This window comes from Aotus nancymaae, unplaced genomic scaffold (genome assembly GCF_030222135.1).
Source record: "Aotus nancymaae isolate 86718 unplaced genomic scaffold, 86718_ANA_hifiasm-v0.15.2.pri h1tg000002l, whole genome shotgun sequence".
Taxonomy (NCBI): domain Eukaryota; kingdom Metazoa; phylum Chordata; class Mammalia; order Primates; family Aotidae; genus Aotus; species Aotus nancymaae.
The window spans coordinates 24847779-24861929 of NW_026988413.1; the positions used below are offsets into that span (position 1 = coordinate 24847779).

The 14151-nt window shown below is 49.3% G+C and overlaps 1 protein-coding gene across 2 annotated transcripts in view; it reads left to right on the forward strand.

The window, feature by feature from the left end:
• Positions 1–14151, forward strand: part of PLXNA4 (plexin A4) — a 456164-nt gene that overhangs the window by 356596 nt on the left and 85417 nt on the right. For both annotated transcript variants that reach the window (XM_064373437.1, XM_064373439.1), the window contains exon 10: positions 11134–11334. In XM_064373437.1, the coding sequence (XP_064229507.1) occupies positions 11134–11334 (201 nt within the window). The remainder of the gene's footprint in view (positions 1–11133; positions 11335–14151) is intronic.

Here is a 14151-nt window from a genome sequence, read left to right on the forward strand (position 1 = left end):
ATCAAGACAATGAAATGACTAGGGGCCTTTGGAAGCCTCCATGTAGTTCAAATGTTTTGATTGCATTTTATTCCTGGACCTCTTTGCTAGATAAAACCTTTGCTAGATACACTAGTCTGGAAAGCTGGGGAGAGGCTGCGAACCTTTGTCTCCGCTCCCATGAAGTTCCTTGCAGGTTTCAGACAGAAAAAGGAAGAGATTATAGAAGCTCAGACACAAGACCCTCTCCCTTTCCATCGGAATCTGTTCATGCCTGGAATTGGCTACTCTGGATTCACAGTCAGGAAAAGAGACCTGGGCATAGATTGTCCCTTTATAGGGAAAGAGAGGAGTGTGAATCTCATGCTTTTGTGTCAGTTCTGTACTTTAACAAAGATAACATGGATATAAAGATAATAAGAGATGTGAGTTGGACAGCAAAGGCACGTCCTTGATAAAAGGCTTCACAGTCTCATCAGCCTGGCCAGGCCTGTATCTTGGGATGTGGTGTCAGGAGTAGAAGGGCTGGTTGACCCACCAAGGCTGGGGACAGGGATGTGGGAAGCATCCTTTTCTTGTTCCAGTCTGAAACCTGCAAATAACTTGATGGGAACTGAGACAAAGTGGTTTTCAGCTTCTCGCCAGCTTTCCAGACTGCCGTATGTGCAGAGGTTCTATGTGCAGAGAGGCCCGAGAGCAAACTGAAAGCAAAAACAACTGAGCTAGCTGGTGGATTTTGAAGGCCTCTAATCATTTAATTACCTTGCAGGAGGCTTTTGAATTTCTGCTTTTTCTTTCTCGTTTGCTCTTCTTGTACCAAATTTCTTTCTTTTAAGTATAGGAGAGGAGCCTCTTTCTGTTGCTCAGAAAGAGAGAAAAGAACCAGAAGAGAATAAGGCCAGACATGGTAATCCCAGCACTTTGGGAGGCCAAGGCAGGAGGACCATTTGAGCCCAGGAGTTCAAAACCAGTCAGGACAACATAGTAAACCGCCCCCCGCCATCTACAAAAAATAAAAATAAATAAATAAGCTGGGGGTGGCGGTGCATGTCTGTAGTCCCAGCTACTCAAGAGGCTGAGATGGGAGGATTGCTTGAGCCTGAGAGATTGAGGCTGCAGTGAGCCATGATCACACAACCACACTCCAGCCTGGGCAACAGAGCAAGATCCTGTCTCACAGAAAAAAAAAAAGGAAATAAAAAGAATAAAATAAGAGCCCACCATGTTTCCCAGGGCAATGCAGAAATCCCTTTAGAATAATGATGAGTTTAAGTACCCAGACTCCAAGTCAGGTGGGACACCCTTCTATTCCTGAGACAAGCAAAGACTGCCAGGCATTGACAGCATCACAGAGGATGGGATGCCTGGGCCCCAGTGAAAGGAACTAGCCTGGAAGAAATGGCTGATAGGAGGATATGGAGCTTCACTAAGCTCTTGCTGCTACACTGAAATCCTCTCCATTTCCCATGAGCTGTGGTGTGGTGAGCCTGGCAGGCCATGGCAGGGAGGAACTCTGGGATAGTTTGGAATCACCCATGCCTCCCTTATCACATGGAATACATTTTGGCTCTTCTTTACCTTGGATGTGTATTTATTCCAAGAGAAGGAAGCTCCAATGGTGTGCTACTGATCCAGGCTTGGAGGTTGCATTCTACCCAGCTCAATCCCAGGGCCATTTTGAATATGAGCATAGAGGTGAACCAGAGCTGGCCACCTGGTGATGGTTATTGTAGCATCTTTCTAGTGAATGTAGCAAAGACGAAATAAAGAAGTACATGTGGACTACTGACTGACTCCAGACATTTTGGGTCAGTGAAAGGAGGTCCTTGTCCCCAGAACTCCAAAGACAGTTCCTGGCTGCTAGTGGAAATATGAGGATATTTTTATGTTGTTTTGTTTTGTTTGCTATATTTTTACATTCTACATGTACTTATTTTAGCAATATACAATCATGGGCAGCTTATTGATGGGGATATGCTCTGAGAAATGTATCATTAGGCAATTATGTCTTAGTGCAAATATCATAGGGTGTACTTACACAAACCTACGTGCTGTATCTTACTGCATGCCTAGGCTATATGGCACAGCCTATTACTCCAGGTTACACACCTGTACAGCAGGTAACTGTGCTGAATACTGCAGGCAATTATAATGGGAAGTATTTGTGTATCTTCACACATCTGAACATAGAAAAGGCACAGTAAAAATACAATATTATAATCTTATGAGACTGCTAGCTGTCCTATATATAATTTGTCATTGATGGAAACATCCTTATGTGGAACATATACGTTACTATATATGTTTCTGGGAAGAGACAGTAGCAGGAATAAGGGGTAAAAGGAAAACTGCCCAATTAAAAGGTGACTTTATGGAAGCCCCCAGACACATGTGTCCTGTCGCTGCTCTAGGGGAAGAGCTTACTCACAGCATGATACTCTGAAGTTTTGTTATGATTTAAGTGTTTATTCTTCATTACCGTAAGCGTTTCCCATACTCAAGGCATTGTGAGAAGTTTAAAGGTGAAAGAGATCTGTGGACATCTGTGTTTAGAGATCTGTCAGAAGAGGCCACTGGTCTACATCATCTCTAAAGTTCTCCCATTGTAAGTAGAAATAACCTGGAAAGCCCCCAAGATAAATCCATGCCCAAAATGTGGTGAAGCAGGGCTGGCGATTATAGGGTGAGTGTCAAGTCAAGGCTTAGATCAACCATCTTTACCTAACAGGGTGACCCCTACCCTCAGGGCCTGCTGTTCCACTGAACACCCAGCCCAAGGCCCACCCTCTTGGAATGAAGGTGTACCCAGGCCCTGGTGATCTTCTGGAAATCTCTGGGTTTTTAATTTCCTTTTACCCTTTGAGTGAGGGGATGCAGACGGTGTCCTTTTGTTAGCTAAGAGTGAGGCTGACAGGTGGCTTTTCATCTACCCAGCACCATCTTGTATCCCAGGAATGCTTTCATCTGTGCGTCTTCCATTTCAACAGCAGCTTTGTTGACTATCAGGGATATTGAATTACCTCCTTTTTTTTCTGAACAAAGAACGCATTCAGGTGAAGTTACTGATCCGGAACAAAGAACTGGTCAATCATTGTTGTTGTTATATTAACGGCAAGTATTCCACCATAATTACAATTATTAGAAATAGAATGCCCAATAACATATGTTGTTTATAGTAACTATATTCCAGTTACAAGGAATGATTTTGTTTCAACTAATGATGGCATTGTGATAACATCCCTGGACCTTCAGATCGGCTGCCAGAGCCTGGGTAGCCATTAACAAAGCCATGCCCACCCCTCTACCGAGCTGGAGCAGCCACTGGTCTCCAGGTGGCTTTGGAATCCCTCCCCAGCTCCTCCACAGGCCAACCTGAACCTCCCATCAGGCACACACACTTAATGATGATGATGCTTGAGGAACAAAGGTGAACTTCCTTGCAAAAGCAAATCCATCAGCAAGAATTTGTCCTTGATGGACTATTTTGCTGTTTTTTGTTTTTTTCATCTAAACTGTAAAGCAAAGTGAACTGCTGCTGAAGCTGTATTTTCTGGGCACCAGACTAGACAGGTTTTGCGAGGAAGGCGAAGCACATCTGGCCCCCAGGTGCGCAGGCTCGCCAAGGAGGCTCCTAGGAACGCCTCTCTTCTTGAAGTTCAACCAGCCTGCCTACTCCAGAGAACAGTTGTAAGATCAGTGGAGGCAAAATGAATTCTATTTGATTTGCAAAGCTGTGTTTGAAAACTTCTCCCAACATCCCCTACTGCCCAAACACCCCTGAACAGAAACTCAGAGCCAGGACTGAAAATCTGGTATCAAAAGGATCAAGTCCTCTCCAGGACTGAAGACAGGGCAAGGCTGAGGAAGTCCTAGCTCATGGCTGCTTATTTCAGCACCAGGAGCAAAGGTCAATGCCGCTTGCTCCTGGTGCTGAAATAAGCCCCGTAGCCTGAGACAGGAGCAGACCAAGGGCATTGACCCACCAGCTGGACTCCAGAGGGAAATCACCAATCCGCTTCGTCAGCAGTTCTGCTTCTGTTCTTGCAGGGAAGGCATTCCAACTCAAGGGAATGGGAAACCACCCCTGCCATGCCTTTCACCTTCCTTTGAAAAAACAAAAGCAAATCCAGCTACAGAACATGCTCCCCACCCATGCACCGCCCCCACGCCAGGTATTCAATTACTGGGTTGCCATTCCTCCAGACAACTGCACTTTCCATCAATCTTGCCTGCCCCTCCCCGCTTCAGGTTATGGGTATTTCCTTTTTATATTATTACTTTGCTCTCTCTGTAAACCAGCCTGTCATAGATCATGCTAATGGCATTATAAACTTGGGGAACAGCAAGAAAATATATGACGCGTTACATTTTTGTATTGGGCGCCGTGGTTCTGAGAAGGTGAGTGTAAATTTGGGGGGTTGGTTGGGGTTAGGGCTGGCTTGTCTTTGGGATTGATGAGGACTGAGGTGACTTGGAGGGAGGAGAGGTGACCCACAAATCATTTATTCCTTAGCTGCCCCCCAGGTCCCTGTTCTTCCCCAGAGCTCTGTTTTCCCCAATCTTGCTGTAACAATAGGAGAATTAGAGCCCTCATTTTGTAAACACACTGGGGGCTATAAATTCAAGGGCCTATCACCCCCGTCTGCAGGCAGCACCCGCCCTGAAGGCAGCCTTTTCCCTCCCAGCTAGGCAGCATTCTTTATGTCCTTGTTCAATTATTTAAATATGCAATGAAGCCTCTGTATAAAGCAGTCACTAACGTGCAGGACATGGTGGAGAGAAAGTCATCCTTCTCACTTTTAGACTTTGGCTTTTTGTTCCTGCTCTCTGCAATTAGCAGTGTGATTTGTATTTTGTGTGCATTTCAGTGGAGACCAAAATGTGCATGGGGCTAGACAGTTGGCCTGGAGCTTGCTAGAGTGACCTCCTGAATGCTAGGCCTTTCAAGGTGTGCTTGTGCCTGGAGCCACTGCCACTTCCCACCCCCTGCCTTCTTAGAACTGCAGAATATAGCCACAGGCAAAACAGCCTCCAAGAGAGTTGGGTTCTTCTGATCTGCATGTGTCTCCAAAGAATCTGGTTAAATACAGGTGTTTTCCATCTTCCAAAAGCTGGCCCTTTCAAGTGATAGTTCAGAGAAATAGCCTCCTTGAAAAGAGAAGAGCAGTATGTTTTTGAGGAGTTTTGCATGGAAGCTGGATAATCATCTGTGGATAAAGGTCAGGACGGTGATTGGGTAAAAATACTGTGCCCGTCATTGTCATGGGCACTGAGTGAGGTAAACGGTGTCCTTAGTGTCTTTGTGTAGAACGTAGGAGTGATCTTATAAATGTGTGTGTGTGTCACAGTATAGCACATGGGAAAATATGTGGAAGGTGATGGAGGTAGTGGAATAGACACTGAATTAAATGCTTGTACCAAGTTAACCATGTTAACTAGAATCACAGCGGCATCCCATGCTGCCTATCAGAGCCAGTTACTCGACTGGACAACCATACCAGGCTGCAACACATCAATTATTAAAATATTAAAATACGTCCCTGCTGATAGGTGAAAAGCCATCCCTCGGAGGCTCATCTCCCCATGCCTCCAGTATTCATTCATTGATTTACCAAACACTACATTTTGAGCTAGTTTTGCAGGCATCATTATCCCCATTTTAGAGATGGGAAAACCGAGCTTCAAAGAGTTCATACAATTCTATATCCCAGATTATCAGCTGGGTTATTAATAGACCTGGGGCTAAAAGGAAAACAAATTGTCTTCTCTATATTAATACTCACCACACCAAATGTGTGGGACTTTTTCCTACACCAAGCAATTGTCCAATCCTCAGCAGACACCACTGGGATAGCCTAGAACTCAATTCATTTCTGACACTACCTGCCACTTGCCACCCCTCTGCCTTCTTAGAACTGCAGAATGTAGCCACAGGCAAAGCATTGGATCTCACAAGTTAGAGGGCTCAGTCCCACAAGACTATCCCCACTTCAGATGCCAATTGCAAGTCTAAGGTTGTCACCTGCAGTTCTGATCCACCAGTTACAAGTGAGGGGCTCCCACAATCCCCTCCAGATTGGATAATTCGTTATAACAGGTCACAAAACTCAGGGAAACATTTACTTACATTTACTAGCTTTTTAAAAAAGGTGTTGCAAAGGATACAGATAAACAGCTGGATGCAGCGGTACCTAGTGCAAGGTGTAGGAAGGGGCACAGAGCTTCCTTGCCCTCTCTGGGTACCACCCTCCCAGCGTTGCCATCTGTTCACCACCAGGGAAGCTCTCCGAACCCCTTCTCTTAGCGTGTTGAAGGAGGCTGCTTTATGTAGGCATGATTGATTAAACCATTGCCCACTGACAGTTGAACTCAGTCACCAGCCCCTCCCCCTTCCCCAGAGGAGAGAGGCTGAAGTGCCACCTTCTAATTACATGTTTGGTTCCTCTGGCAACATACCCCATCCTCCAGGAGTCACTTCAGAACATAAACTCAGGTATAGTGGAAAAGGGTTTATTGTGAATAACGAAAGATACTCCTTTCCCCTCGTTGTTCAGAAAACTCCAAAGGTTTTAAAAGCACCATGCCAGCAGCCAGAGGAAAAGACCCAATATATATTTCTTATGTCACAATATTCCAGGTACTACACAATTCATCTAATCCAAACCAACCCTTCATTTTATGAGTGAAGAGACCCAGAAGGTTTGAGGGGCTTGCCTAAGGCCACATGGCTGGTTGGCAGATCTCCTGTCTCAGGGCACATGGAGCATGCAATTTTGCGATGTCACTTCCCGGAAGCAGAGGCTGCTGTTCAGGGAGCAGTGGCCAGAACTGGGACCTCCCTGCCAGTCTCCCTTATGTTTGAGACACTTAGATCTATTTAAGTTAGGCAGGCTGATCCTAAGATGTGGAGCCCAGAGGACTGGAATGAGCTAGGTGTATTGCAGAAAATTGCATGGAGGCAGGAGCAAGGGAGATGGGTCCTTTGGAAATGAGGTGGGAAGAGGGAGCAGATGAGGGACCAGACACAGCCTGGGCTTGGAGGAAAGAGGAGGAAAGGACAAACATTTGCTGAATGTTCACACACTCTGGGCCAGATGCTTTATGTGTGTTAGTTCAATAGTATAGACTATTTTGGAATCCCCAAAATGGTCATTTGGAAGAGGAATTTTCAATCCCTATTCATTATTAAGCCAAGCAATGATGAGAGCACTTGTTCAAGACTCTGGAACTGGGGAGAGGAAGACAGACTTGCTCTCAGTTACAGGACTCTGAGCCAGGCTCCTGCTGGGTAAGGAGCCTTTGAGGCGAAGACAAAGTCTGGGTGCTCGAGTCCCTGGGCCATGAAACAGGGCCTCTGGCTCACGCCCTGGAGAAACATGAAAGTTTCTCTGAAGTTTCCCTCAGGCGTCAGATCTGACGGTGATTTTGTATCTGGGATCTGAGCACAAGGCAGATCAGGATCTGGGATGATGGGGTGGGAGGAAGAGTCAGGATGGTGGAAGTCATTCCTTCGTGCCTTGTTGCCTAGGGAGAAATTGCCATTTTACATTTCAATTAGGAGGGACACTGGGGTCAATCAGCAGCACCACTAGCGGAAAATGTGCCCAGCCCAGCCCTGGGCCTCTCCAATTATTATTAATGAACTTACTCTCAGAGCTGCCAACCTTTTTATATGCAAACTAGGCCTTTATGGGGCTACTAGTAATCAGGACTCATTAAAGAACTAATCATAGGCCTCACTAAGAATCTTACAGGGGACAAGGGAGAGAGGCTGGGAGAACAGTCCAGCCCCCAGGCAAGGTACCAGCCCAGCTCCAGAGGGTTCCAGAGCTCCTGAGTCCTGGGAACTTCAGGGGGGCCCTTGCTGACTGCCAGCCCATCCTGAGGTGGTCCTGCCCACTGGTGGGAACTCACCTCTTTCACGAAAGGCAGAAATTCAGCCACTCAGGCAGTTAGCATCTGAGTTCTTCAGCTACCAGCTCATGTGCTGATACTGAGCCATTATTTCTCCCCTCCTTGCCTCAGTTTCTCCTTTGCAAAGTATATGGGGTCCATGAGGGTAGTCAGAGGATTCTGAGATTCCAGTACCCTCAGTGCCTCATTTCTGGGTGGCAACTTGTGGATGCGGGAGGTGGAGGCAAGAGGTGTCAGGGCCTACCAGCTCTCACTCCCAGTGCGGCCAGACCCGCTCCCTCCAGGGATTGTGGCAAGAGGGAGAGTCAGGCTCCTTCCTGCTTCAGGGGAGGGGAAGTTGCCCAGGGCTTAGGCAGAGGGAGGGTGGAGCCTGGGCTTACAGCAACCCCACTCTCAAGGGTCTGTTCTCCCCAAGCTACCAACATCATTCTTCTCCCGCGCCATTTCTGAGCTCCATCCTTTTCACAAATCGCTTCTCTCCTCCGTGTCCCACATCCCACCTTGCTAGAGCAGGGGCTGTGGTGGGGGCACAGGATGGAGCTGCTAAGACCCTCTCCATGTGACTACCTGCCGTCTCCAGAGACCCACATGCTTTAGAGCCTCGGACCACGCGCAAGGTGAAGGCCAAGGCCCAGGTCCCTGCTCTCTTCCTTCTGGCCACCTCCCTGCTGCTCCTCTTTGTTGTTTTATAATTATGGCAAAATACATGCATCGTAACGTTTACCATCTGAGCTGGTTTTAAGGATACAGTTCAATGGCGTTAAGTACATTTCTCGTTGTTGTACAGCTGTCACCACCATCCCCAGCTGAGGCTCTGTACCCGTCAAACAACAACCCTTCCCAACTCCCCTTATACACCACCAATCTACCTTCCATCTCTGTGAATTTGACTGCTCAAGGGAACAGCAACAAGTGGAACCCTGCAGTATGTGCCATTTTGTAGCTGGCTTATTTTACTTCGTATAATGTCTCCAAGGTTCATCCATGTTATAGCATGAGTCAGTTTCCTCTCTTTTTAAGGCTGAGTGATATTCCATTGTACAGATGGGCCACATTTTGTTTATCCATTCATTCCTCAGTGAATACCTGGGTTGCTTCCGCCTTTTGGCTATTGTGAATGACGCTGTTGTGAACACGGGTGTGCAAATATCTGAGTCCCTGTTTTCAGTTCCACTGGGCATGTAAACCCAGGAGTGGAATTTCCGGAAACGCTACTCCTCTTTCAGCTGCCCTTCAGGATAAAGGTGTGAGCAGCCTGGAGGGACGTGGGAAGAAGGATTAGTTTAATGGGCCTGGGGAACTTCCTTGAAGCGAGGCTCCACTGCTGGTCCGTCTGTTCCTGCTCCTCCAGCTTCCTCTCCGTCTCCTAGCTTCCCTTATAGCATTTTCTGTCCCCTTCTTGCTTCTGTTTCCCCTGCCTCTCTTTCCTTCCTGTTTTCTTGTTGGATGATCAGCAAGGATGGAGGGAACAACCACCCCAAATCATGGAATCGTGACCAGTCAAGATGGACAGGGCTTTGGAGTCCCACTCAACTGACAGATAAAGAAATTGAGTTTCAAATGGGCTGTGATGTGCTCAGAGTTCCAGAGCTCATCAGCGGCTCAGGGGTGCTAGAGCTAGCTCAAGCCTCCTCCCTCTGAGCCTAAGTCTTGTTATGGTGCAGCTTGCAATGGCACAGGGAGATATTTGGCTTGTGCTTGCTCTGGGACCTGGGAGGGATAGCTGCCAGTTGCCTAACTGCCTGGAACCCCTCCCTTCCACCATTCCCCAATGGCTTTCTTTCTGCCTTACTCTGCTGAGGACACGTGTTAGGGTAGGGGGAGAGTCGCCTCTGCTGAGAGTCAGTGGTGAGCCCATGATGAAGCACCCTCAGAAAGAACGTGTGTGTCATGCTTTTGACGCTCAGCCTGCCCAGGAGCCATCTGTCTTGGCATGCCCCAGATGGTGCCACAGATGGAGGAATCTAGGGGATGGTGAGACCTGCCTGGCACTGGGGGTGCCCAGGCCTTGCTTGTGTTATGGAAGGCCTCACCCCTGCCCACCTCCGTCAGCAGGAGCTAGAATACTGATTCTCTTCCACCCAGCTCCTGAGAATACAGCAACATAGCAGCTCCTACCACTCAACTGGGCAGAGCACCCACTGTCTTTCTTCTGACCTCCTTATGTCCTCAGCCCTCCCTGGACAAGGCTGACAGCCCCAGGAAAAAGGGGCCCAGTGACTTACTGTCTCCATCCCAAAGGCTGCCCAGGCTCCTGTGGCTCCAGGGCTAAGCATGCCCATTGCTAGCATCTAGAAAGAGCTCAGTGCATTTCTACTCTGAGAGACATTTATTTGGGGTCAGAACATCCTAGAGCTTGGTCAGAGGCTTCTGGATTTAAAAGGCCTCTGGGGCCTATTCTGGAACATTCTCAAACATCAGATTCAGCCCACGTAGGGAAGGCCCTCCCAACACCCCTGCTGCAATCAAGACTCACATTCCAGGGGAGAGCAAGGCCCAGGGCTTTGCCTCTCTGCAGAGCTTCTCAAGGGATCCATCTGTCCCAATTCTTTTTTTTTTTGAGACAGAGTTTCACTCTTATTACCCAGGCTGGAGTGCAATGGCGCTATCTCGGCTCACTGCAACCTCTGCCTCCTGGGTTCAAGCAATTATCCTGCCTTAGCCTCCTGAGTAGCTGGGACTACAGGCGTGCACCACCATGCCCAGCTAATTTTTGTATTTTTAGTAGATACAGGGTTTCACCATGTTGACCAGGATGGTCTCGATCTCCTGACCTCATGATCCACCTGCCTCGGCCTCCCAAAGTGCTGAGATTATAGGCGTGAGCCACCGCGCCCAGCCTGTCCCAATTCTGGACAGCCTGGAACTTAGCAGGCAAAGAGGTCATCAGTCCACAGTGGGAAGGAAGGCCCAACCAGCAGGGTCAGTTTCTACTAGGGTAGGAGGGTGCCAGGAGGAGGCTGCAGGAGTGTCAGAGAATCCAGACTGCACAGGGAAGGCATTCATGGAACCCGAAGAGGGTGGGGACCACCTCAAGATATGACACTAGGACCCCAGATTCCTCAGTTTCATTTCTGTTCTCAGTGCATTGCCCACTAGATGGGCACGAGCACCTCTGGGGTCAGCTGTGGGTGTGTCTGTGGAAGGGTGGAGACAGGGAACATCTGGGTTATATCTGCAGAGGTCCTTGCTCGTTTGGTTTCCTGGCTGTCCAGCCTGAGCCATGCCCTCTGTCCCCAGGACTGCCCCCAGCTGCTTCGAGTGGACAAGATCCTGGTGCCCGTGGAGGTGATCAAGCCTATCACGCTGAAGGCCAAGAACCTCCCCCAGCCCCAGTCTGGGCAGCGTGGCTATGAATGCATCCTCAACATCCAGGGCAGCGAGCAGCGGGTGCCCGCCCTGCGCTTCAACAGCTCCAGCGTGCAGTGCCAGAACACCTCTGTGAGTCGCTCAACCCTGCCCGCTGCCAGGCCAGGCCCGGCCCCAGCCCCACCCTCAGCAGTGTTATCTTCCAGGATCCAAATCAGCTCAGCCCTGCAGGCATTTCCCCAACACACACAAAACTGCCCACCTACATCCCCCATGCCTGCTGGCCCATCCCAGCCCCACAACACCTGCCCTAGCAGCATGCTGCGTTCTGAGGTCACCCAGGGCCTGGCCCTAGTTGTAAATGTTTTGTGATGAAGGTTGTCCATGCAAGACAGGGTTAGAAGGGGTATTGGACCAGCCACGGAGCTGTGAGCCCTGTTTGTGGGCAGACGCTGGGCTCCAGCAACCCTCGTGTCCATCTTCTTTCCTGAGAAGCTCTGGAGCCCCTGCACCCTGCCTTCTCAACAGGTCTGATCTGAGTTCCTCTTCTAAGCCCCCAAAGACCTCTTGCCACCTTCATACCTACATAGAGGGCATGGAACAGAGAAACAACAGAGAAGGCTTCTGAGACAGACCAAGCATCAGTGGGAGGGAACGACATATGGGAAGAAGCAGGCCGGGGGAGTGCTGCTTAGAGCAGTACAAACCCTGCCCAATGTGTAGCAAATCCACATTAAGTCTATCAGTGAGTGGTCAGCAGCCCCCAGGTTGCCTACAGCTGTCTACCTAATTCCTAGGTACCCCACAGTGAACCCCACCTGCGTCTCGCCTCTCCTGCCCACCTCCCTTCTCACCCGCTGTGTTGCCTTTCCAGCTACTGCTCTGGTCTCTCTCTCTGTCTCTCTTTTTGGGCTCCCTTCTTTGCGCCCAGATGCTCAGAGACAAATACTAGACATATAGACTCAGAACATTTTCAAGTTATAAGGAACTTTAAAGTTCTTCACTGCACAAAAGAGAAAGCAGAGGCCCAGAGGCAGGAGCAGATCTAGGTTTGTGGGGTGAGACATACGATTTGGGAACCTTCTTCAAGACCAAAACATAATAACTACAAAATCAGATACATAGGCAGCCTTTGAAGGGGCTGTGTGTGCAAGTGCCTGCCCAGAAACCCGAAGCTCTGTTCACTTTTGGGTAATGCACCCCAAAACGTGTCAGAAGGTAAGTGACTTGCTCAAGGTTATGCAACTAGTGAGTGCAGAGGTGGCCTGGATTTGAGGACCCCTCCTGTGTCACACCGCTTCCTGTGATGCTTCTAGTTGCTCCTGAGAACTCACATGCAGTGTCTGTATTTGGAGAGGTGATGTGTGACAGGAGAGTCCCAGACAAAGGACTTCATGGGACACCCCACTCTTCCTGCAGGAAGTAGTCTAGGGGGAAATGGAGCTCAGACAGGCCCACGCACCTGCCCTGGGTCACTCAGCATTACAGGAATAGAACTGGTTGCTGCTCTCACAACCTCTGTAACCCCAGATGTTGTCCCCACAGCGTCCTGTGTGCCCATCCCCCTCATCCCCTGGCGGCCAGGCTATTTTTCAGATTTCTGCACCACTCCAGATTAAACCTTCAAGCAAAGGGGATATTAAACACCTCCTGTTTCCTCGTAAATTCTGAGGCCAAGTAGATCAGCCCCAAGGGTTTGGCTCAAGCCATTCTCTCCAAAACAAGAAGCTCCCTACAGAAAGAGACCCACATCTGGGCCTCATGTTTGACTCTGCAGGAGGCTGGTGAGGATCTCAAGCCATGAGGAAAACAGCCTTGTTTGTTCAGAGAAGCTGCTCCAAGGATCCGGGGATGTCAGGAGGGTGGAGAGACCCTGCGGCTGCAGATGGCCATGCCCTCAGTTCCCCAAGAGAGGGACACAGGTGTCATGAAACTGGGTGCCGTGGCCTGGGCTTTGGTTGACACTGTTAATAGACAAAGATGCCCCGGACAACAGCTCGAGTTAGTCTTCTAAACCCATTGGTCAGAAGTTCCTTTGTGCCCTGGGGACTAACTTTAGCTTCTAAGAAGCCCTCTGGGACCCTGTGCCGTTCTATTGACTGCCAGAATTGGAAGTAGATTGTGTTGAAATGTTCTCAGCGTTTCCCGGGCCGAGAGCTGCCTGACCAAATGAGTCCGTAGCCATCCCAGGGAACTCCCTGAATGTGGGAGCGAAATCAGAGCCTCCTGGGAACACAGGGTCTCAGCAGCCCCAGGCAAGTGAGTGCTGTCTCCTCCTTCGTGGTGTCCCATGGGGTACCTGGTGCCAGCACCCTGGTCGGCACCCAAGGGAAAAGGAAGGGAATGGCTGGGCTCCAGTGTGGGCACAGTCTGTTTGTCGGGTGTTGAGTTCTTGGGCCTCAAGAAATCAGCAAGTCACATAGCTCCTCTCATGGGAATTTCACCTCTGAAAGGCTGATGTCTCAGGACATGGTGGTCCGTTCTACCTCTGGCCCCTGTTGGCGTGGGGGCTGGAGGCCTGGAAGCTGTGGCTGTCTTCACCAAGGAGAAAACCTGATGTTGAAGCTCCTGGCCCATGCCCTGCCCCCAACTTGGGACCTGGGGAGAGCTCCCACTGCACTCTGGCCCTCTGGAGTTCAGAGCTGCAACCTCTTCACCCACCATGGGCCAAGTCTGGGTGCCTCCAGGTCACTGCTTCCAAAGCAGCTCAGCTGACTTTGCCTCCATGACTTTTTAAGTTTTGACACCAGTAGTTGTAGGAGAGTTGATTTCTCTATCATTTTAAAGTCTGAGGAAGAAACTGAGGCAACAGGAGGGGTACCCTCAAACTTCAAACACTAGAATCCAGGAGGAGTCCCTTCTACTTATGAGGATCCACCGGCATCATATGGTTCTGGGGGGCTCAGCTCTGACATTTCCCAGGAGGCTCTCTTTTCATGGAGGGCAGTG